At 35.8% G+C, this 25,178-nt stretch overlaps 2 protein-coding genes and 2 long non-coding RNA genes across 8 annotated transcripts in view; 2 read left to right on the top strand and 2 right to left on the bottom strand.

Annotated features, from left to right (window-relative positions):
• Window positions 1-3,857, top strand: part of LOC107576702 (ribosomal protein S6 kinase beta-1-like) — a 9,979-nt gene extending 6,122 nt beyond the window's left edge. Inside the window, exons 5-10 of the mRNA XM_016262850.1 lie at window positions 1,171-1,278; window positions 1,371-1,433; window positions 1,545-1,622; window positions 1,755-1,862; window positions 2,956-3,068; window positions 3,573-3,857. Coding sequence (XP_016118336.1) covers window positions 1,171-1,278; window positions 1,371-1,433; window positions 1,545-1,622; window positions 1,755-1,862; window positions 2,956-3,068; window positions 3,573-3,834 — 732 coding nt within the window. The 3' untranslated portion in view covers window positions 3,835-3,857. The remainder of the gene's footprint in view (window positions 1-1,170; window positions 1,279-1,370; window positions 1,434-1,544; window positions 1,623-1,754; window positions 1,863-2,955; window positions 3,069-3,572) is intronic.
• Window positions 3,858-4,988: 1,131 nt separating this feature from the next.
• LOC107576724 (uncharacterized) overlaps window positions 4,989-25,178 on the bottom strand; it is a 25,949-nt gene continuing 5,759 nt past the window's right edge. Inside the window, exon 3 of the long non-coding RNA XR_001608107.1 lies at window positions 4,989-5,683. This is a non-coding gene — a long non-coding RNA (uncharacterized lncRNA). The remainder of the gene's footprint in view (window positions 5,684-25,178) is intronic.
• LOC107576675 (RING finger and transmembrane domain-containing protein 1-like) lies at window positions 6,352-14,041 on the bottom strand. 4 transcript variants are annotated; one of them, XM_016262825.1, is made up of 10 exons: window positions 13,817-13,896; window positions 13,328-13,658; window positions 9,672-10,102; window positions 9,506-9,582; window positions 8,942-9,042; window positions 8,651-8,804; window positions 8,406-8,564; window positions 8,252-8,317; window positions 8,001-8,102; window positions 6,352-7,787 (listed from the first exon to the last, which is right to left on the bottom strand). In XM_016262825.1, exons 2-10 carry the CDS (start codon window positions 13,351-13,353, stop codon window positions 7,653-7,655), a joined length of 1,251 nt encoding a protein of 416 aa, XP_016118311.1. In that variant the 5' UTR covers window positions 13,354-13,658; window positions 13,817-13,896; the 3' UTR covers window positions 6,352-7,652. The 4 variants fall into 4 exon arrangements, with proteins under 4 accessions (XP_016118311.1, XP_016118306.1, XP_016118326.1 ...); XM_016262820.1 differs by lacking the exon at window positions 13,328-13,658 and having other exon boundaries at window positions 13,817-14,041; XM_016262840.1 differs by lacking the exons at window positions 13,328-13,658; window positions 13,817-13,896 and adding an exon at window positions 10,459-10,665.
• The window catches only part of LOC107576713 (uncharacterized), a 12,676-nt gene continuing 4,665 nt past the window's right edge, over window positions 17,168-25,178 (top strand). The window contains exons 1-3 of one of the 2 annotated variants that reach the window (XR_001608105.1): window positions 17,168-17,214; window positions 17,683-17,791; window positions 18,732-18,827. This is a non-coding gene — a long non-coding RNA (uncharacterized lncRNA). The remainder of the gene's footprint in view (window positions 17,215-17,682; window positions 17,792-18,731; window positions 18,828-25,178) is intronic. The other variant, XR_001608106.1, reaches the window with a different exon arrangement.

The raw sequence follows: 25,178 nt of genomic DNA, 5'->3' as shown, positions 1-25,178 counted from the left end.
GTTTTTTTTTTAAAAATGGTTTTTTTTTTTTTTTTTTTTTTTTTTTTTTTTTTTTTTTTTTTTTTTAAATATGATTCCCAATGCACACAAACTTCTTTCTTACGTATTTAAAAAAATATATTTATTTATTTGTGAAAAATACTGTAATAAGATTACAGAATCAAGAAGTTGTCATCTAAAGCATTAAGTGTGTTTATTTGACACATTTATTTTTTTATTCATTTTCAAATTATTTCCAATTTCTTAAATATTAATTAAAATAAATACAAATTTATTCAGCCACTCTGCTCTCTAAGATATCGGCATCGGCTGTCAAAAAACAATATTAGTCGACCACTAATAAATACACTACTGTTCAAAACAGTTTGAGGTAAATGTTTATGAAAGAAGACTTTCATGCTTATAAAGGCTGCATTTTTTTGATCAATACAATAAAATTTTTTGTTATATTGCGAAAAAAAAACATAATTACACAGAGGACAGAGTAACACTTTATTTTGATAGTCCACTTTAGGCATTCTACTACCTATAAACAACTTTGCAACTACATGTCAACTAGCAGTCATTGGCGTATTAGTAGACTGTCTGCTTAATATCTGCTAACACTTTATTTTGATGGTCGCTCAACAGATGTTCTATTGACTATAAGTAACTTTGCAAGTACGGCAACTTATTCTACTTACCCTAACCTAATCGCTAGAACTGGACAAGACTAAACACGTGTGAGAATTCACTATTGATAATCTCTGATGAGGTGTTCTATTGATAGAGATTCTGTTGACCTAGTTTGTGAACTCTTTGGACACTGTTTTGATTGTGTGAACCCAAAAATAACGATGATGGAACCTTATTCGAACAGTTTATTAATGTAAATGAATCGAGATAAAAACTGAAACCTACACTACTTGACCAAAATGATGCAGACACCTGAACAGTGTATTTGTATGCGCTTGTTTGACATTTAATTCCACAACTATTGGCATTAATACGGAGTTGTTCCTACCAAACAAGCTTCCACTTTTCAAGGAGGACTGGATACTAGATATTGAACATAATTTCCTCCCATTCAGACAGATTTAAAAACAAAGAAAGCATTATTGTGACGATATCAAATCAATTTGTGCACAATCTAAGCTTACCCAGACTGCTCTTTAACCTCTTAACTTTCAGGCGCCATTCACTGCAGAGAATCGAAAAAAAACCATAGACAAAATCCTGAAGGGCAAACTGAACCTTCCACCTTACCTCACCCAAGAAGCACGGGACCTTCTGAAAAAGGTAGAGGTCTTAAGGTCAAACAGGTTTCATTCCACTGTGGAATTCTCCTGTTGCTTAACTTACGGGGTTGTGTATGTATGTTTCGCACCCAGCTGCTGAGAAGAAATGCATCAACGAGGATGGGAGCAGGTCCTAGAGATGCATTAGATGTCCAGGTATCTGGCCTTATGATATGGTGAACCCATTATCATAAAAGCAGGAGATTGCATATACATACAGTATATCGTGGAGTTTTATATATTTTAAAAGCAGATTTTATTTTTAAGGGCCACTCCTTCTTCAGACACATGAACTGGGATGATCTACTGGCTTTTAAAGTTGAACCTCCCTTTAAGCCTTTTTTGGTACGAGATAGTGTTTTCTTTCTCTGCTCAGTCAACTGTTTGCCTCTCTCTTATTGCATGTTTAGAGTTATTATTATAGAGCTCATTATGTGGTATCTGATAATAACTCCTCCCAAATCTCTATTTCTGCAGCAATCAGCAGATGATGTTAGCCAGTTTGACTCCAAGTTCACTAGTCAGACTCCAGTGGACAGTCCCGACGACTCGACACTCAGCGAAAGCGCCAACCAAGTCTTCCTGGTCAGTTTGTTGTCCTGGTCACTTTTTAGACTAAATTTATCTCTATACTCTTTAAATATATGGTCTTTGCACGAACACTATACCGCTGTGAGGACTCCAACTGCAGTACATTTATCCAAAGTGCATCAATAATAAACTTTTTTTTAATGTTTATTAGCCAATAACAGATAAATAGAATATTACAAGTCTGATATTACCAGTATTATGGGCTACTGATATTATAGGGTACTATTTTGTATACACTATCATTCAGAGGTTGTAAGATTTTTGTTTTTGAAAGAAGTCTTTTATGCTCACTAAGGCTGCATTTATTTAATCAAAAATGCTGTAAAATAGTAATATTGTGAAATTGTATTACTATTTAAAACCATTTTATATTTCAATATATTTTCAACTGTGATTTACTCCTGTGATGGCAAAGCTGAATTTTCAAACGAACAGCATTTATTTGCAATAGAAATCTTTTGTAACAATGTACAAGTCTTTACTGTCACTTGATCAATTTAATACTTCCTTGCTGAATAAAAGTATTAATTTATTTTGAATAAAAAAACTTTTGAATGGTTGTGTAGATAAAAAAATAAAATATTAAACAGATTTTTATTATAAACAGAGATGTTCTTCAGACAAATAGAGTAATATTATGCACCTCCAAGGCCTTGTTGTACGTGACACCATAGCCCAAACATAACAAGAACCCGACTGAAGCCTCAAAACTTGTTTATACACCATTTGATCTTAATTATCATCAGCATGCTGTGTAGAGCACTCAAGAATGTGTATGAGATTCGTTTCTGACTCCCGACCTACATTGTGAGCGTGTGTTAGCATTGTGTGTGTGTGTGTGGTAAATTAGTTCTTTTTGTAGACAAACTTACGAGAAAGGGATAATATCTCTCATCTGGTCCATATTATTACTGTTTAACTGTTTTTTCCAGCTCTTAGCGTGACGTTCCTTTTTTTTTAAATTTTTTTTATCATAATTGCACATCCTCTACACATCAATTTTTTCAATTTTTTTCCTTTTATTCTGTCTACCCAAACTTTTTTTTTTCCTTCATTTAATCTCTTCTCGGATGTCGTCTCTCCTCAGGGCTTTACGTACATAGCTCCATCTGTGCTCGAAAACATCAACGAGAAGTTCACTTTTGAGCCAAAATCCCGTTCACCTCGCAAGCTTCTGGGAAGCCCAAGAACACCAGTGAGGTAATGTTTTTCTCATTACACTGAGATTCGCACAGAGTTTGCAGTGTGTATAAAGTAGTTCTGTCATGTTTTATGATCTTGTAGGGCTGGGTAAAAAAATACAGAATTTTTTTTTAACCCATATTAATCATGGTCTGCGTTCAAAGAAACATTAATTTTAAGAAAGAATCTTTAAAAATAAGCTCACATGCTGTGTCTGAATATGCCTGCTCCCATACTATATAACAGGTGAAAAGCAGTATGTGAAAAGAGTAGTATGTCTGAATTAATAGTATTCAAACAGTAGGCGAAAAATACCCAAATGCCTCAATACTTCCTCTATATATATATATAGATATATATTTTGTATTGTGATTTTGTAGGGAATGACATTGATTTAATTGAGTTGGGCTTCAAGTCCAAGGTTGTGTACATGCTGTAACATGTCATGTTTATCCTGGTTTTGCATTTGTAACAACATGAATCGAGATCCATAACCCATGATGCCATACTTGCGTTTTCCAGCCCTATGAAGGCTGAAGGGGAAGACGGTTGGTCTCAGGGTCCACCCTTCCCAGAAGTGCCCACAACCACCTCCTCTCTCCTGCCGCCCACTGATACGCCCATGGAGGTGTTTAATGTGGAGCAGATGGACATTAGCAGCAACATGGAGGTGTCAGCCCCTCTCCCCATCAAAAAAACACTGGGATCCAACACGGGGCCCTTCATGAAACCAGCTCACCCAGCGGGCGGCAAGAGACCCAAGAATCGGAGGATGAATCATTGATGAACGTCTTTAGTTTTGTACTTTAGAAATTTATCAAATGACCCAAAAGGCCTTTCTGCACCCAGTTTCTGTCACTTAAACACTTGCAGCATTAGTGTACTTGCAAGCATGCAGAGCTTGTCCTCTCTCTACTTGCACCATGGTGAGGTGGTCTGCTGCTTGCTATGAAAAAGAGAGACCACCTTGCACTTTAGGCGATGTATGATGTTGGGATAGCTCTAATAGTATTTAAATGGATAAAAAAATTAAATAAATTATGTTATGTACTCACCCTCATGTCAGTCCAAACCTGTATAACTTGCTTTCTTTTTTCTGTGGAACACGAAAGATGATTTTCTCAGTGTTTTGTTGTTTTAGACCGATTTGACTTTCATTATGTGGACAAAAACAGTTGAATTATGCTTCAAAATTTATTTTGTGTTTCACAGAAGAACAGAAAGTCGTCCTGGTTTGGAACAACATGAGGGTAAATGATGACAGAATTTTAATTGTTGGGTGGATTGCCTTTTAAAATGGCGAGAGAAGATTCAGGTCTACATTCTTGAGGAATCTGTCTGATTTATGATATATTTGATTCCTAATTCATCAATAGTTGTTAGGACCCCTAGAAGAACAGATGTAGGGCACTTGGAGATCTACAGTCATTTTAGCCTAACTTACTAATGATAAACTATGAAGTAAAAAATATAAGCTGATTTTTTTTCTTTCGTGTTAGTTCATTTGCTGTAAATTCATAAGACAGTATTAGAGGACTTCATGAAATGATTCTCTTGTTTTGGTTTGTTCTTGATTACATTTAATATTCATACAGTCAGGTATGAATCTACCTGCGTTCTGGGCATCAAATCACTGTTTTTCGTTTTCCAACCAAACTGTCTGACCAAAGAATATTACAAATATTAGATTACTAAATAAAACAGTTTAAATCCTCTTAATCCAGAATACAGTTACTTATTTGTAAGCCACATCCACAAATGCCATTAATACTGATATGCTGTCAACCATCTGTGAAAACTATTGATTTTAAACAGAATGTTTATTTAATTTTACTTTTCACCCTAGACAGCCAGACGAGTTTTGAAATAGTTTCCTTAACACTTCCCCTATCATTGATTCATTGTTTTATTGATTTTTTTCTCCCTGAATGTGTTTTGATTTTTTTTAACCTATTTATTTTTCAGGTGCCATATAGTTTTCTAAACTATGCAAATTATTTATTCTTTATAGTCAAGAATGCTGTTCTGGATTTAGCCTGATTAGTTACATGAACACAGAGACATGCCAACCCCTTTCATTTTTATTATTTAGTACTTCTTTCTATAATGGTGTTGGGGTCAAAGTAATTTTTATTAATCTCAAGGACATTAAAAATGTTGGGATTTTAAGTATGTTTTCAGGATGTGCACTGTGCACCAGATGAGGGGAAACCCACTGGATTATTTATCGTTCTATTGAATTTTGATTAAATAAGCTTGGATGTGGTTAAGGGAAAAGAAGATGATGGAAGAGTAATAAAGTATAAAATGAAATAAAAATAAACAAAAATGTGTTGTTTTTCATTGTTGTACATAGACATGATTCTTCATGAATATTGGTGCTCTTTCCTTGTATAATAGTTCTTATAGATACAATAAGTATGATGATGTGACTCCCAACTGGTGAACACTGAATCTGCATCTTGTTAAGATTTGCTGTCTGTAAGCAGGGATTATTTAGACAGTCATCACAGGTGGTTTCATGTATTGTGTTTCACAGGCATTCCTGTGCTCGTAGTACTGTGTTATTGTTATCAGTGAAGGTCTGCGTGTGAGGCTGCGATTGCGTCTGTGTGACCACATTTAAACCATTTCTAAATGGCACACTTTTTTCCCATGGGAATGTAAAATAGGTTTGTTTTCTGCTTGAGAACATTGTTCTGTTGTGACATTGTAACTGACTGATAGAATGTGATGTTAACCTCAATCCTCAAACTCTAATTTCCGTAATGTAGATTGTAATTGTGGTTGGACATTAGGAGGCCATTGCTCTGATTGAACTGTCTGGACTTTGCAGTAGCTTCCATCAAGCTAATAATTGGCTGTACTGCTATGCACAGGAAGCATGATTGTGAATAGCTTAAGCTGTCGGATACAGTGCCTACTGATAAACAACAGCCTGCTGTGCCGTGGCGGTTAACAGCCCGTAATGGCTTCAAATGTGAATTTTGCCTTCGCATACACAAATATTGACCATTTATTCTATGCAATGCTGTCTGAGAGAGAGGGGTCTGTAATGTGGCATAAATGGCTTTATGTATCACTTGTGTCTGTCTGATGAGTTGGATATTGACCATGAGCCCATATAATCACTAGACTGGATTTAAAACCTCTCAAACCATCTTCCACTGATTCTTGCAGTCATGTTGGAATATTAAGACATAACTTGGTGCTAAGTGTTAATGGTCTGGTTTTTTGTGTGTGTGTTTTTTTTTATCTTTATTATATGTTCCTTATAAAACTATAATGTGGTGTGTAATTGTAATTGAAAATCTGTAGTACTCCATTACATTAGAATTGGAACAAATTCTGAAACGTCCTGATTCTAAAGTGAAACGAAAACGCCTGTGAAAAGAATTGAGATGCAGATGAGGATTCATTTTGCATTTTAAATGCTGTGGTTATTAGACAGTGGCACGTTTGGTTTAAAAAATGAATAGATATAAAGTACAAAATTACATGAGATTGTTTCAGATCTGGTGTTTTGTGATTGCTTGTGTTTATTTTAAAATTCATTTTAATTTAACCTCTAGTGAATTCTACAAAATCAACAAAGTTGAATTTGAGCATTTACCAAGCAACCCTGCATTTACTGGACAAAGAATTTCAGTGACACTTTTTAAAGGTTTTTAAAATGTATTTGGTCAAATATACTGGATAAAAATACAATTATAACTGCATACTGTATGATTGTACTAAAATAGATATTTCTTCATCAACGCTTTGGTTTATTACAATGTAAGTGCAACATGATTAGAAAAATACCATGTATCTGTGAAGGGCCTGAATTACAAATGCATTTAGCAGGTACAGTAACATTTTAATAATTCAAAAGCCATTGTATGTTGTTCAGTCACAAAAATCACATGGTTCCAAAATTCTAATGCTACATCATTTGATAAATCAGTAGTTCAAGTGCAATTACCTCACATTCAGATTATTACTAAAGAAACCAGAATACTGGAACGCAAAATCCAGAATTTTTCAAAACTCCTTATGATTGGATTCATAAAAGTGTTTAAGAAAAGTTCAGTTTCGAAAACCACAGTATCTGACTATGGATCGATAAGACCAGTATCTATGAAAAATGAAATTTTTTTTTTAAATACATTTAGGGAGTCAACAAATTAATTTCTGCTATGTTATTTGTTAGTGTTTTCTCCACAAATACAATATGAAGAAATCTATTTATCTCCACTGTATTCTTCTGTTTACACCCAGAAGGTAATTAGTAATATTGCAAGAACACAAAGAGGAATATAAATTATAAACACTAAAAAATATGGGAGCTCCACATGCAAAATAATAGTAATAATAATAAGAATACAAGAGCTGCACTTGTCCTTTTGACAAGATATCTATATATATATATATATATCTATATATCTATAGATATATATATATATATATATATAAAAACTCAAACTGGAGCTTTTTCTAGAGCCTTTTGTCTTATAACAAGTGCTGTTTGCTCAACGGAGATGTTTGAGAGGATAAAACAATCCATATTCTGTGGATCCACTGCTGGTCACAACAATGTGTCTCCATCCTTTTGGTGAGATTTCAGTAGATTTGAAAATAAGCTGATGTTGCACCATCTTTCCACTTATGCACCTTGTCTGTGATGACAGTGCGGCACAGGGGGCAGGTCCTCTCCTGGTTAAGCCACTGGGCGATGCACTCCTCACAGAAGATATGCTAGAGACAATCAAACAGTAAATAGTTGACATTTATGCACATGCATTATGTGACATTGTGTATTACTAATTTGTATTTGCTATTTTGTCTATTTCATGTGGGCTGAGCTTAATTCTGTAATAAATTTTGCCTTCAAGAAGCATTGTGGTTTAGTCTGGGAATGTGGAGGTTAATGTTGACATCGGTGGTCAAACTCAAGGACCACATTCTCACCTGACACATGAGGAACCGAGGCTGCTTAAAATCAGCCTGACAGATCGGACAAATGTCACCTGCCTCTCTAACCTGAGCAGGACTGGCTGAAGCGCCGTTCACCTTTACAGACAGGTAGGAACAACATTTTACAGCATATATGGAAAACAAGACATTTCTGTATAATTTCACTATTTGTCTTACAGATTACCCAACAAATATTTCAGAATAAGGAGAGCAGCACAGGACAGGTAAAAAGCAATCTTTTGTACCTCAGAACTAAAAAAAGTCCGTAATGTTTTTTGCAATGATCCTGACAGTCCATACAAGGCCAAAAGCTAAAAAAGAAACATAATAAGATCAGATTGATGTGTCCTAGTAATGTATTAGTTTCAAACAGTAGCTTATTGTAATGATTGTGCGCACCTTCATTATGAGGTAGAGCAAGGCTAGCAGGATTCCCAGAGTCAGACCCACTGAGGTGTCCATCTCATTGTAGCTGACCAGATAGCGGAACCAAAGTGGGACAGGAGCGATCACCTGATACAACTGACCCACCTCTTCTATGAGCATGTACCACTGACCCTATGGAAAGCAGGATGGATACGGTGAATCTAACATTCACTTTGATTCAAAACAGCTAATTAATTAATGTTACGAATCATGCTCACCCTTCGCCGGTATGTCATGAGCGGGGAGGGGATGAGGAGAATTAGACACTTGAGCCCCATGAAGAAAAACTTCAAAATGAAGTTAGTCACACCGACGCACCATAAAACCTCCCAAAAGTTCTGTGAATCTATTGTAGCGTTGGCAAAAATGAGGCTGAGGGATGAAACAAGAAAGAAAGTAAGAGAGAGCCAATGGTATGCATTTGTCATTTAGTTGATTTATTACACTAAACCTAGTACATTACAGTTTGTGGTGAAGTGAGGTTTGGTGATACAATGTAAAGCACTTACCAGAGATAAAGTGACTGAGTGTGAAAAGTGTAGAACACAAGGAGACTGGAGGATGTGAGGAAAAGCAAGAGCCAGGCACAATGCAACTTTGTCCTTCGGTCCTTTACACAGGAGAAAACAAAAGATCCTTCAGATTATTTAGTTCAATATATATATTTTACATACATACATACATAAATGTTGCCATTAATTGTAATCATTTTTGTATGCACAAGGAGTCTGACAACAGCCAGTGCTCAACACAGAGATCTGATCCTGCCATCTAACTGGCTTAAAACCATTTTTTGTTGTTGGTTAAAATACTAATGGCCGAAGACTTTTGCACAGTACTGTAAGAAGCATTTCTCAAGTTACAGCATTTATTTAAAATAGAAATATTTTGAAACATAAATATATTTACTGTCACTTCTGATCAATTTAATGCAAATTCCTTGTGGGATAGAGTATTAACTCAAATTAAAATCTTAATGACCCCCAAAATATATACCCATAACCATACTAAAGAACTTACAAGCACTGATCTTTAGCTTCCATGTTAAATACCAAATAATATGGTGGACTTACGTGGAGAAAGACTTGCGTTTGAATGCTTTTGTTGACATACATAAAAGTGGTAAACAAACCCACTGCAACAGCCAGACCTACAGAAAAAGCACAACACAGAAGTGTGACAGGGGACATGAACTTTACACATCATAAGCACTGCATAAACAGCTGTTCTGACACGTACCCAGGGCATGCTGGATGACTAGTTTCGCACAGAGAATAACTATGAAAGGAAGACTTTTCTTGAGCCAGCGCAGGAGGTAGTGCAGCTCCGATAATGAGCTGCTGGATTCTCCGGATTCCGGGTCCGCCTCGTGCTCATGGCTGTGCGTGTGTCCGTGAGAATGGGAATGGGAGTGGCTGTGGCTCGCTGCTCTCAGCCTCCACGAGGTCGCGCCACGTCCACTTGTGGACCCCGGTGAGCTACCTATAGGAACCCGGACATCCTCGTCTGATTCCGGCCCGCTGGAACTTCCAGCTCCAGGCATTCGGGCGAGCAGCTCCGGCTGCAGGGTTAATGTCAGTCCGTTCCCTCCCTGCGGGCTGGGATCGGTTCGCATCGGATCAGGTGAATCCCTCAGTTTAAACGCTCTTCTGGACTCGCTATATGTTCCTCTGTTGAAAAATAAACCAAATCAGTACATCAGAAGACAAACATAAAACAGGCCAACTCCATGTAAATATAAAGGGGTTTTATTATCAAGTAGTAAGAAATACATTTGTTCGAGCTTCATTATTGCTCAGAGTCAGGGTTGCCAGGTTTTCACAAGAAAACCCGCCCAATTGCTACCTAAAACTAGCTCAAAAATCTGTTCCAGGGGGTAAAATACACGTTTTTTGGCGGGGTTCCCCTGCTAAAATTCGCATTCCAGGGGATAAATATGTTATTGGAGTCGCTTCAACCCGCGGACATGAAAAACAGCCCAAACAACAGCGTTAAAGTAGCCCAATTCCGCGGGAAAACCGCGTACTTGGCAACACTGCTCAGAGTGGGTTTCTCTCATTGGCAAGCAGGGAGTAGAACTATAAAAAATGGGGGCCGTGTGGATGGGGACGGGAAATTGCTGTCGCTCTGCTCCAGTGATCCAGTCCGCGCGTTGCTTGGAGACTAGTGATGGCCGCTTTTGAAACACTGCTTCATGAAGCTTCGAAACCTACAAAATATTGACATTTTGTTTTGTTTTTTCATTTTGTTTTGTTTTGGAAATATGTATTATTTGGTGTCTTAGAGCAGTGGTTCCCAACCCTGGTCCTTGAGGCACCCCAACACTGCACATTTTGCATGTCTCCTTTCTCTGACGCTCCAGGTTCAGGTCTTGGAGCAGGGGTGCCCAAACTTGGTCCTGGAGGGCCGGTGTCCTGAAGAGTTTAGCTCCAACCCCAATTAAACACACCTGAACCAGCTAATCAAGCTCTTACTAGGCATACTAGAAACTTGAAGGCAGGTGTGTTGAGGCAAGTTGGAGCTAAACTCTGCAGGACAGCGGCCTTCCAGGACCGAGTTTGGGCACCCCTGTCTTGGAGTATCTACTAATGAGATGATGACCTGAATCAGGTGTGTTTGATTAAGGAGACATGCAAAACGTGCAGTGTTGGGGTGCCTCCAGGACCAGGGTTGGGAACCACTGTCTTACAGAATAGCAGAGAAAAACACTCACGTTTACATGATAAATCTTTTTTTTTTTACATGCAAAATTTCATATTCACAAATGTAATTTCTCCTGCAAAAAATAAAAGTTTTTTTCTTTTAGGAAGGAAATGGAGCATTATATTGATACTATATGATTTTCTATGAAACAAAAAGCAATTAAAATGGTGAAAGTTTGTAAACGCTTTAATATTTTTATATAAATTTGTATTTGTATACAAAAAAATACAAAAAACTTCAAAACCTTTGCGAATCAACTGTTTCGAAACAATGGTTCGGAGCGCGTATCAAAATGCCAAAGTCACGTGATTTCAGTAAACGAGGCTTCGTTACGTCATAACTGTTTCGAAACGTTTTGAAATTTCAATAGTACGCCTTATGCCGAGTTCACACTGCATGATTTTAGCCCGATTTTTCACTCGGCGACATGTTTTGCGAAATCGCCGACAAATGCCCGACATCGGAGGCAAATCGGTGCTCGTTCATGCTAGTGACAATCACGCAGTGACTGAAAAACACATTGGCGATGACCTACAGCCAATGAGAGACCAAGATACAGGGCAGTGGGAAGTTCGGGGAGGAGTTATATGAAACATAGTTTGCGGACCAGTGTTGCCGGTTGTTTTTTATGTCAGCAGGTTGAAGCGACCCCAATAAGTGATATTTAGGCCCTGAAATGTGAATTGTACCAGGAGAACCCCACCAAAAAAAATTTTAATTTATCCACCCAACCCGATTTTTACTGGGGGACCCCCTCGAAAGCAATTGGGCTATTTTCAGGCTCGTTTTGAGTAGTAATTGGGCGGGTTTTGTAGCGAAAACCTGGCAACCCTGCACCAGACAGAGCTGTCGGCGATTCTTCCTATTGTAAAGTCATGCAGTGTGTAACCTCCTGTCGTCGTTCCATCGTGCAGTGTGAACACAGCAGCGACTGACTGCTACCTCAGATAGTCGTTCAGTGTGAAATCAACAGTGATGCCACGTCTTTGAAAATCGTGCAATGTGAACTCGGCATTAGGGGGACGATCTCTGTGAACCCGTGAATCATTTGAGTTTACTGAGATCGCCCCGCAGCGGTGAACCACTGCATCAGCGTCTATGGCTATACGATCTCGGATCAGTTTCATAAATTTGTAGACATTTTTAATGAGACATTTGTGTAATTAAAAGGATGAGTAGTAGTTAATAGTCTCTTACTGGCCTGTTTAGACAAGCTCTCCATAAAACAAACAAAAGAAGTCCTTGTAAATTAATAATAGGCCTATTATACAGACACTTCATTTTTAATGGTATTTTATTATTTTGATTGCATTTAATATATTATACTTTCAAGAAAGCGTTTTCATTGGGTTTGGAAAAGCTGTTTTTATGCACGTTTTGGTCGGAGTTTTTGTTGCATTTACACAGTTTTGACCAGCAGGCGTCACCAGCGTGTGGTGTTTCCAGCGCTTCGAAACAGTGCATCTTTTTGCGAAGCTTCGAAATGGTTCGTTTCTTCCATCACTATTGGAGACACGTAAAGCCCGATGCGGTGGCGTTTGCAACCAACATTGTTGGGACAGAAGAAATATATAAACTGCCTTTTTTTTTAAAAATGTCTGAAACGTAAGTTACTTATTTTAATTACTTCTAGAACTGTTTTATAATTTTTTTTTTTTTTTTTATAAAATATTAAGTCACTATTATATTCATGCTGTTGTGAATAACACCTGCTTCGTGCCTATTATACAGTTTTCCGAAACAGTTGCCACCCAAAATTTTTACATGCACATGATTTCCAGCAGATATATATATATAGCGTCATTACCTTATTCTTGCGCTAACGTAAAAATAATCGTACTGTATGTAATATTATCACTCCTACTCCACTGTAAAATTATGGCCACCCCCAACTTTTTATGGCCCACCCAAAATGGAAATCCTTGCGGCGCTCCCGTTCGAAACCACAGCAGTCTTGGTAGTGTGATCATTCTTAGTTACACATGTTTACATGATTACTCAAGTGCATAATAATGTAACACATATGAACTGACCTAAACTTCGGGGTTAGTCAGAACATATTCGATAGCCATAACTGCATTAAATGATGGATGATATATAATCTCTAACGGTTATATCTAAGATTCTTGATGTTTTTTTATTATGAAAGCCCTGAAAATGCTCTTAGAGTAAAAGTATTCATAAATAAATACCTGTCATACTGCGCGCGGAGTTTCATGATAAATCATCGATCTCCATTCTAAAGGCTATGGTGGTGTTTGAACGAGCAAAACAAAATTACTCAAAGAGATAATAATCAAAACAGCTCATCGGCTAAAGGAGTTTAGTTTCAGCTTGACATTATTGTTCCGGGAGCCATCTGGTCTGACCTACTAAAGGAACCCGTGGCTCTGCTGGAAAGCAAAATAAAAGTCCTCAATAAGGCTGTCTCTTGCTTTCAAAATAAAAGCCCAATTTAGCGATAAACTCAGTTCAACGAAAAAAATCCTTTACTTACCCTCATGTTGTTCCAACCCCGTATTGCTTACGGTTTTTTTGGAAAACAAAATAAGCTGTTAAGCACAATGACAGAACGTGTCAATCACCTTTCCTTTGCGTCTTTTTCCTTATAAGGAAAGTGAATGGACACTGAGAGGCTCTTTGGTGTACTGTATGTTGGTGCAAGCAGCCCTTTAACTCACCTGAATTCAGGTTTTGTTGTTAATGTTCTGGTTGGTTGATAATGTCTCAAGGTGCCCTCATCCCAGTGATTGTTATCTGTTTCTTTTTTCCACTGTCGAAACATCAGCTGGATTGTTTTGCTGAACTGGTCGAGTCCCACTGCTTTAACTTTTGAATCATAGTATATAGGCCTACCCTTTCCTCCCTAGCCTACAGAGAACCTGCCTCTGAGGACCATGTCCACATTAGCAAATCAAAGTCCAGCCAATCTAAACACTCCCACTCATGTCCATGCCACTTGACCCAATGGTGCCTGTCTGCCTGCTTCAAATGTGAACAAGCAGTGCCAATAAGCGATACAAGCTGTTACATAGGGCCCCATGTCAGGGTTCAGACAGGAACATAAACGGTATTGGTATTGTTGGCCCTTACTAAATATATGCGTATAATTCTAGACATCTTATTATCCGAATAGTTTAGTTTTTAGTGCGCACATTAGCTTATTTTACATCGACCAGTTAAGTTTTGCCACGTAAAAGTTCGGTCAGATTTTCTCTTTGAGCTGAACAAAAGCAGCAGACGGGCTAAATAAAAATGCAATTTTCTTCTCTGACAGGAAGTGGCGCTTTAGTAACAGCAGAAATACAGCCATTACCATGGTTACCCCTGCACACAGAGCAGCACTGCGCCAGCTCAACTTTCTATTCCTTTTTGTTAATTTTTTGTGTATATGTCTATTATCTAACGATAAACATTAAATATAACATGTTTCATAAAATACCACTACTGGCCAAATTTCTGAGAGGTCAACAACGAAGCATTAACGCATGTTAGACTGCACCCCAAAAATACAATCAAGCCTAGAAAAAAAAAACAGTCAACCACCCCTTTAATGTAATGTGTTAAAATGTAAAAAAAAAAAAAAAAAAAAGCACTGAAATGAATGGGCTTCAGTGCTGAAACTTTTGGTTGTTTGAAACTATTGGCTGCTCCATGACATGCTTTACTTCTGCATTCCTCAGTTCTTATGGAAGCCTATGGGAGTGTCGCAACTCTGTTTCTCAGCGGCTCTGGTATTTATCAAATAACACCAAATACTCTGTTATTTTCTACTGGAGCAATCTCTTTAATAATGTAAAATTGACTCTAGTTTGGTTATTACCGCAAAAGTCCCTCCTAACAAATAAGGTTAAGGAAATCTGAGGGTTATTATATCAAGGATCATTCTTTAAAGGTGTTGGTTTTAATATAAATGTTATTTTATTTTTCTGTAAATTTCACATGCATAAATGCAAGTTTATAAAGGGCAAACCTCTTTTTACAGTGCTTGAAAAAAATGTAAATGTAAGTGTATATAGATGTGATGTCAAAGTCTAACAGTAAAGCAATTTAAAAAGTTGCTATGCTCCTCCTTTAACATTTTCACACAACAAACTGTTTAATGGTGCTTACTTGCAAAGTACATTTTCTGTATTAAAATTGCATTTAATATCCTATGGAAATGTAAAATATGTAAAGTATATATTTTTCTGTATAATGTTCTGATGTTTATGTATCCTCTCTCCTTTTTTTCTCCTTGTTCATTTTTGCTGCATGTGAAATGTTTTCATATTATACAGTGGGATGTGCTATTATTATACATGATATTTGTTGACAATAAAGCATTAAAAAATATATATTTTTTAAAATAACACCAAATACTTAAATATGCCATATTTTTATTCAAACTTTTTTTTACATTTTAATTTTCATAACCCAGGTCTTGCTGTATTAAAGCATTAGTCTCACTAAATTTTCATATATTTTTCTGAAAGCAATGGTTAAACTTTAAATAGTTAAAAATGGTTAAAAGTGTTTATTATAAGTAATAAGTGTTTAATATATTTGTATATATATCTTCATATTTGTGCATTAAAAGATACTGACAATTTGGTACATTTTTACAACAGGGTTAATATAGTAAATTAAAACAAAAAATTTAAATTAAAATAAATGTTAACTGAAATAAAATTTAAAAAAAATGAACTTATTTTATTTTAGCTACTTGACAAGGCAACATTTCTCATTTTCATTTAGTTTATGTTGATGTTCTAAAAACATAAAAACTGAAATAAAAATGAATAACTATATAGACATATTGAAAATAACATTGCTTTACAATAAGGTGGCAGTGTTGGATGTATAGGGGATGGGGGCCCTCTTTTGAAAGTCTGCTTAGGGCCCCCAAAAATGCTAGGCCCTGATGTTAACCCTTCAAAACTTTCTACTATTTTGCCCTTATGGGCTATAGTCTTTCCCACTCTATTTCAGGTTGTCTTGCAACAGTCATTTTGTTGTTGCTAAGTGTAGGTCTTTGTGACAGTCGCTGCTTTTGTAAGTACTAAATAAGCCTAAATTAAATTAATGTAGTTATTTTACAGTGGTTAAAAATCAACACAATTTAAGTGTCATTTACAGCATTTGTGGTATAAAGGTGAAAATTGTTTTTTTTTAAACTGCCTGAACTTTTTTCAACTTGTAAAAAAAAGTAACACAGTAGGACAGTGGGGTCCAAAAGTCGGAGACTATATTGAATATGTGAGATTGGAAATCAAATTTTAACCCAGAAAGTAGAATTTTAAAAGGAAGAAAAAACCACCACAATCTAGAAATTTGGGTTAATTCTTCTGTTCGGACAGATAATATAACATGTAATTTAAACACTTAGATTAAAAAAAAGAAGTATTTTTTATTTAAACATTTTCAGTAGTGTTTTTTTTTTTTTTTAACTTTTGGATCACGCTGTGTATTAAACATTTTAATTCATGTAGAAGTCTTCATATCTGATTTTGCAAAAAGGTGACATGTCAAGCTAAATTCTTAATTTTAATTCCAAAATTTGATGCAATCATATGCCATTATTAATGACATTGAAACATTCACATCTACACACAAACGTTAGTAAACAGTGAACAGTCTAATCACCATCTAACCCAGACTGTACTTTACACAGACACTGTGTCCAGACAAGGATATAATCATGTAATTGAAAAACCCATAACAGCCTCCTATGGGTCATTCTGTGTAACTGAGCATGTAAAATGATGCTTTAGGATAACGAAGCTTAATTTGAGGAGGAATGGACGTAATTACCTTGTACATTTGAATGATGATAATGTGACTGAGCTGGGAGTGTGTCTTGTTTTGCAGAGGCTGCTTATTCAATATAAACTGAGGGGAATCTACACTCTTAAAAATAAAGGTGCTTCATGATGCCATAGAAGAACCTTTTTGTCTAAATGGTTCCAGAAAGAACCTTTAACATCTGAAGAACCTTTCTGTTTCACAAAAGGTCCTTTGTGGTGAAAGAAGGTTCTTCAGATTATGAGTGCATCCTCTGATATTTTCTGGCACTAGAAATACCAACAGTTGTTTTAAGGTAAATATTTCTCTGTGATATACTGTACTGAATTAAACAGTAATCTCTACTAAACTGAAATTATGTTTCCCCTAAACACAGGGTTTTTCTGGCCTTAAACGGATGTTTTAAAAGTTTTTATTCGACCTCCCACAATTTAAGGCCTTAAAATCAAATCAGATAAAGTCATGGCATTAAATGTTTCATGCATTGCAAAATATGAATTCTTCCTCAGTGTCTTGCTTTAAGAATCTTTAGGCATATGCACTGGAAAACAAGACAAAAATACTGAGGAAGAATATCACTTTTGCTGTGTGATCAGACGATACAGTAAAAGTTATTTCATTCTAGTATTCATTCCTTGATTTTTATTTTATTTTATTTATTTATAAAATAAAAAATTTAGCTTCATAAAACCTGCAGAAATTCTGTAAAGAGTTGCATGATATCTGGCTTCAGATGATCTCTCTCTTTCTTTCTTTGCACCAGTCATCAAGGAGTCAAGCCCAAAACGAGGTTAATGAGGTCACCCCCTCTCCTTCACTACCATGTAATCATGTTACTCAACACGGAGGCTGGAAGTTGACGTCTGAATACAGTAAGCGTAGCTCATAGAGCTTAACTTGACACATAAATTGCCACCTGTCAGGTATGAATGGACATATCAAGAGTAGGATGTGGCTATAGTGAGGAGTGACAGACAAACTCCCTCTCTCTCATTTTTTTATATCTCTGTCTCTCCTTCCAGTCTTATTTCAATACAAATATAATATGAACTCATAAACGATCTATTTGACTTTTAATGTACTGCATATCAGTTTAAAAACAAACTCCTCTGAAAGAGTATAGTCCTTGTACTAACAGCAGATGGCGCTTCATAGCAACGAGTGATTTGAACAAAGGACTGACTGAGGACATTTCTATATTGTTAATAAGAGAAAAGTCCAGTGATAAATTCGGAAAGATTACATAATGTGTGTGTAATCTGTGATCTGTGAGGGATTTTTGTATATATATATTTTGAGTTGTTTTTTTTTTGAGAGAGAGTTATAAATTTTTCGGTTCAAATTATCTGCTTTTAATGCTTTTTACACTATTAAGATCTAATTATTTCATTTCAATTTTTTTGTTTAAATTTTTTTTTTTCAGGCTGTAAAGACAAAATACATTGGGCCATATGCATAATGTTTTGTAAAACGAATCGAATTTATTGATGTAAGCTAGACATGAACTAATAATAACAATTGTTACATCACCTGTTCAGCTGAGAGGCACAGGCAAAAACATTAATAAAAAAATTGTCAGGCACTCCTGCTGAAGTGACAATAACCTTGAGTTGCATGCTGAATATGATTTTCCTTCCTTTAAATATCTCATCAGGTTTGCTGGTTAGCCATTCAAGATGTCAACTGATGATCTGTGATTGAAATTCAGCTGCAATTTTCAGCCATTTAAAAAAGAAGATGTGTTTGATGTCATTCTTTGTCTGAGCATAATGTCTCATTTTCACCACCGTACACTCACACTTTCTCTATCAGAGCTCCCTTAATCAGCTTGTAGGTCAGTTACCATGACAACCTGATCTCTTGTGGATGTGGTGCTTCATGAAGAGGAAGATGATCACCTGCCCTCAGGTGTGTGTGTGTGTCTGTGTCTGTGTGTGTGTGTGGTTATATTTTGCCAGACCCCCACTGACAATCCCTCTTTTCACATTTATGATTTTCTCTCATCTGAAATGGAGATTTTGTGCATCGGCCCTTCAATGAGGTCACTAAATGGCTTTTAGCAGCATGAAAACATGCTTACATAAATGCCACATCTCTGCGTGGGGGGGGGGGGGGGGGGGGGGGGGTTCATTTTGCCAGACCCCCACTGACAACCCCTCTTTTCACATTTATGATTTTTTTCTCATCTGAAATGGAGATTATGTGCATCTGCCCTTCAATTAGGTCACTAAATGGCTTTTAGCAGCATGAAAACATGCTTACATAAATGCCACATCTCTGCCATATCATACAAACATCTTAGTCATCTCCATATTTGATTGACAGATCTCTTGCCGTTATGTTTAGCTGATATCCACTTCTGTCTTGCAAAACAGCAAGATAATAATGGCTGCTGTAAATAAATTATTATTTTGTGCAGTGTAATTTGTACAAAGTATAAAGTGCAGACAGACAGATACTGTAGATAAATGGATGGATGGATAGATGAGTAGGATGATTTAGGATAGATAGATAGGTAGATAGACAATGAAAAACAACTGACAAAGAAAGAAAGAGCAAAGCAAGGAGGAAAGGAATTAATGCGAATGAGTAGATGGAAAGGTGAGGAGAGAAGAGTAGGTTGGTAGTTATGTTTATATTAGATAGATAGATAGATAAAAAAAGTAGGTTATGTATGGATAGATAGAAGAGTAAGTTGGTAGTTATGTTTATATTAGATAGATAGATAAATAGAAGAGTAGGTTGGAAGTTATGTTTATATTAGATAGATAAAAAAGTAGGTTATGTATGGATAGATAGATAGAAGAGTAAGTTGGTAGTTATGTTTATATTAGATAGATAGAAGAGTAGGTTTTTAGTTATGTTTATAATAGATAGATAGATAGACAGACTGTATGTCCTCATTATATGTGGACAGATGTCTTTATGCTCTGTATTTTTGTCCTCAGGGAGCTTCTCTTACACTCCCATTACTTTCGAGTGCTTGATCAATGGCTCCACCTTCACACTGCGGTTATTAAGCCTAGACTTTCAATTATTTTACAGTGGGTCGTCAACATATCTCTCAGAGATACACAGTACAGCACATCATTATGCGTTAATTAATGTCAGCTTCCTGTACTTTAAATGTACATACATTAGCATATATCACACATGCTGGGCCGACTGCACAAGGTCGACTCCTATTGCCTGCTATTGACTGACTTCCCTCCAGAAGGATTCTTTGATGAAAAGGAAGCGGGCAGCATGTCACAGCTGCTGCTTGACCTTTGGATTGTAGCAACACAAATCCAGCATTCAACACGAAATATGAACATTCTCATGTCTGGAATTAGCAGTCAGATGTTAGACTAATAGGCACTTTCCATGAATAGGGTACAAACACAGGGCCTGAAATGCTTGGAAAATGTGAAAGTCATTTTTTCAGGAGGTACTTAACCTTCAGAAGATGATGATTGTCAACCTCAGGAAGTCAAACAAAATTTTATATGAGCTATTTTATATTCATCTTAAATGACATTTGTGGTTTGTGCAGTCCTGTTACTAAACACTAGTTTGTGTGAGTTTACTTTTAAATAAAATAAGCAATACAAAACTAATTTAAAAAAAATTACGTTTATTAAGAAATATTATTAAATATATTATATTAAATGTAATATTGCTAAAAGCAGTATTAAAGGAATAGTTTAGCCAAAAATTTAAATTCTGTCACTTAAATTCTGAACCATGCCTTTAAAAAATGTTTAACATTAAATAAACAGCAAAATAAATACTTTTTTTCTTACAAAGTCTCTTTACCCCAATGATGTGAATATCAGTTTTATATATTACTAAAATGATGTGAGCCAAAATCACAATTTTAAAATGACATTTAAAACTAGGTAATTTTCAATTTAATAATAATTTTTCTATTTTGGTTGTATGTTAGATAATAGGTTATCAAAAATTTCTAATAGTTCTTGCAGCAAAAATGATGGGTTAGGTACCTCTAATTCTTAAAGGGTATAGTTTATACCTCATGATTTACTCACCCTCAAAGAATCCCAGGTGTGACTTTCTTCTTCCAGACGAATACAATTGGAGTTATATTATTATATGTCCTGGCTCTTCCAAGCTTTATAATGGCAGTGAATGGGGGTCGTGATTTTCAAGCCCAAAAAAGTGCATCCATCCATCATAAAAAAGTGCTCCACACATCTCCGGGGGGTTAATAAAGGCCTTCTAAAGCAAGCAATGTGTTTGTGTAAGAAAAGGATCCATATTTAAAACTATATAAACAGTCATTTCTAGCTTATGCTAGCTGTCATACTCCCGTTCACTATGGCAGAGAAGAGAGAGCAAAACAAAACACGGGTCACGAATTAGAAGTACAAAACAAGGATTTGTGAAGAAAAAGGTCTGAAGATTTTGATGAAAGCCAAGAGGAGACATGGTTTTCCTTTGCTGTGGACAAAACTTGGTTCTCGTGAGACTAGCACAGTCACACCAGATGTCCTACGTCATCTGTTGGAATGCTATTCTCTCGTGAATGCTCTACGACTGTTCGCAGAAGCTAGAGATTACCATCACGCTTGGTGCTTATAAATGAGTGCACAACAATGAAGAAATAATCCACAATAGTCTTTTATTAATAAATCCACAAGGAACACAGGGGAATCACTATGTAGCAAAAAAACGTAGACACAAACAATAACTGGCACCAACTGAACAGAACAGGGAGTATAAATACAAAGGCAAGCGATGGACTAATGACTTAATTAATTAAAACTCAGGTGAACAGAATGTCATAATTAGGACAACTCAGGAAAACTAAGTCACAATGGAGAGAACCAAAAATAGAATGAAACAGCAAATAGAAAACAGCAGACACATTACAATTATGGTGTATAAAGATCCATTTAAATATGGATCTTTTTCTTACATAAGTGCATTGCTTCACTTCAGAACCCCCCACGTTTTTGGGTTTGAAAATCTCGACCCCCATTCACTGCCATTATAAAACTTGGAAGAGCCAGGACATTTTTTAATATGGCTCCGGTTGTATTTGTCTGAAAGAAGAAAGTCATATACACCTAGGGCTTGAAAGCATGGGATCATTTTCGTTTTTGGGTGAGCTATCATTTTTAAAAACTCGCAGGACCAGCAGAATCCATGTAGGATGGGATTGAAAATTGCCCTAATTATTGTAGCGCAGTATCAGTAAACATTCTGAACTCTACTTTCCCTCTAAACAGGCCAAATTAATTTAATTGAAATATGTATGAATGAACAGGCCCATGGGGAAAAAAACTGTAATTGTAAATACTGTATATACAGTAACAGGGAATACTGTGTAACAAAGGATCAACAGTGTAGCAGTGTAGTGTTTTACTCTCTATGGATGACGTCATACATGTAATGTCTCTCTTAAAGTCACAAATCACAGTGCATTTGAGTCAGCGGTCGACCTAAAGCGTCTTCATACCTTAATGTAAAAGCTTAACTACATCTTTAGAGTGACAAACAGCCTTATACGTCAGAAGATAAACAACTCAAAGAGGTTATTTATTTATTTATTTTGAGCATTTTTATCTCACACTTTAATGAGCAATAACTCATTGTGATATGATATTTGCCGCTGCTTAATTGCACATGAATAATTCAAACATACTGATGACAACATTGTCTTCCTTCGTTTTATAGCACCTGCTGATAATGCAGATGAGGTCTTTGGAAGTATAACGCTTATGAATCTTATGAATGTAAAAGAATCTGCTTTGGCTCCATCAGCATGGATGGAAATCCAGAACCCCCCTGATCAAGCCTTCGCTGTCATAAATAGCTGCTCTCCCTCAGTCCGGGTTTGCGCAACGGCTGTGTGGGGAAGATAATCTCATTTAAACCATATCATCGTGAAAACTTCTCATTTCAGAACACTTACGGTCTACCGTGTGTGTGTGTGTGTGTGTGTGTGCGTGCACTCAGCCCCATCTCTTTCAGTTTAATAGGTGTGATTGCTCTACAAGACTGGCTTAGAAAATGTACTTAAGACCAGTTCTTTTTCTTCCCTGTAAAAATACAAATTTCCTCCACTGTATCTTTTACCATTCTGTGCTTTCCGAAGATCTTACAATAAATTGGATTTCACAGCCAACAGCCACAACTGCTTTATACATACTCTACCTGTAGATATGTGTATGTAATGTTTGAATGTATGTATTACATAATTATAATTTTATATATGATTTAATTAATATTAAATATTATTGTGTTTACATTTTATGTTTGCATAATAATAATTATTGTTATTCAATATTTTCTTATGTTGGTGTGTTTCAAATGGACCTTTTTCACAAGACTGTGATGACGCGTTCCAACGGTCATCAGCATCGTAAATCCTCCAAAGTTTTTTGTATTTAATTTTTTTTTTAAATGTATGTACATTTATAACACTATACCTTGTATTATATTACCATTGCATCAGATTACAAAAAACGAGTTAACGCTAATGCGAGGGTGTTTCCAATACAGCAAGTGATGGTAAAATTTGACATCGTTCACTTTACTGACTGTTATTATCAGCCTCTCTCTATTTTTTCCCTTTTTTGAAAGTCATGAAAACACTACCATGGAGTTTTTCTTTTGCTATTTGAGCAAATGAGAGTCCAAAAAATATATTTGTGGTATCTTCCATTCACTGCTATAGAAGTTTACCCAACTATGACACCTTCTGCTGCTGAGAAACCCGGAAATGTGAAAAAGGTCCATTGAAACCACAAAATGAATGAATGAGTGAATGCAGGGAATACATCAACTTAGAAAAAAATAACTGGCAACGATTTAATACATAAATAATCTAATAATCTCAGTCTGGAGAACTGATGAGAGTGTATGTAATGTTTGAGGGTATAACAGGTAAATGTTTGAGTTGACAGCTGTCTCTGTTGTGTAATCTCTCCATCTTTACCCATAAATCCCCCCGGCCAGTAGCTTCAGTAATCAGACTGTAGTTGTGGTCATATGGGTTTGCGGGTCAGTATATGTGTGTATGTCAGTGAGTGTGTGTGATTTAGGAGAGTCTAATGTGTTTCTCTTGTAAGGGATTTGATGGGCCGAGGGTTCAGGAGGGTTAATTTGTTCCTCTGTAACTTTAAACCTACTTTCAGCTGCTGCAAACTGTCATGCTGCTATTCAAGGGGTCTGTTGATGTGCATGCACCTGTTTGTGTGTGTGTGTGTGTGTGTGTGTGTGTCTGAGAAATGATACAGGGTCAAACTGAGGTTGATACAACAAATATTTCTTGGTCTCACTCCTAATGTCACAGGATACAAATCTGCAAGTTTTACATATGCCATCAGACACTGTTAATATTTCTGCAGTTTGCTTAATTGTCACTTAATTTAATAGTTTACAATGAAATAATTGAACATTGTTTTCCAGCTTAACCGTCTGACTAAAAACTGATGTAAAAAGCATTTTTTATTCATGATATACTGATATATGCCACATAAAAATGTGTTAAATTATAATTGTTACACATTAAAAAAATAACCTGAATTATAATAATATAAAATACGCTTATTGCAATATGGTATTATTATTATTTAATGCGCTTTAATAAGTTATTGTTGTATTTAGTGATTTATTAAATTATTTATATATTATAATGATTTAATAATTTACTATTATTTATTTTAATAATCTGTTATTTAAAATAGTCCTCCTCAGACCAAAAAGGCCACAAATATTAAACAATTTAATAATCATTCAAATTTACAGTCTTCCATGAACCAAACAGAGCAAAAAATATTGATGACTTTTTTCAATTGTAAAAATATTTAAAAATAATATATAATTAATATATTATTTATAATATAATTAATATAACAACAATATCAATAATACAATAATAATAATCCAATCAACAAAATATAAATAATCTAAACAAAATAATAATATTTTTTTGGGTAATGTTATTATTATTGGGTAATTGTTGTTGTTGCTGTTACTGTAATTTCCTATGGTGATGAATTTCCTATTGAAACAGCAAGTAAATAGGAAATACAATTTAGGGAAAATAACTGGCAACAATTTATTGTGGTCTGTAGTGTTAAGTGTTTTTATATCACTGCCACTTAGTTTGTATCATATGAGCACAGTCATGATGAGGAGAGAGACTTATTTTGAACCAAGAAACAAAAAAGTGTTTCCTGCCACAACACCAAGAGCTAACTCTTTGAGCTCTCTTTCTCACACACACACACACACACACACACACAC

This window comes from Sinocyclocheilus grahami, unplaced genomic scaffold, assembly GCF_001515645.1.
Source record: "Sinocyclocheilus grahami isolate Dianchi unplaced genomic scaffold, SAMN03320097.WGS_v1.1 scaffold32.1, whole genome shotgun sequence".
Taxonomy (NCBI): domain Eukaryota; kingdom Metazoa; phylum Chordata; class Actinopteri; order Cypriniformes; family Cyprinidae; genus Sinocyclocheilus; species Sinocyclocheilus grahami.
This window is presented reverse-complemented; position numbering and strand designations above follow the sequence as displayed.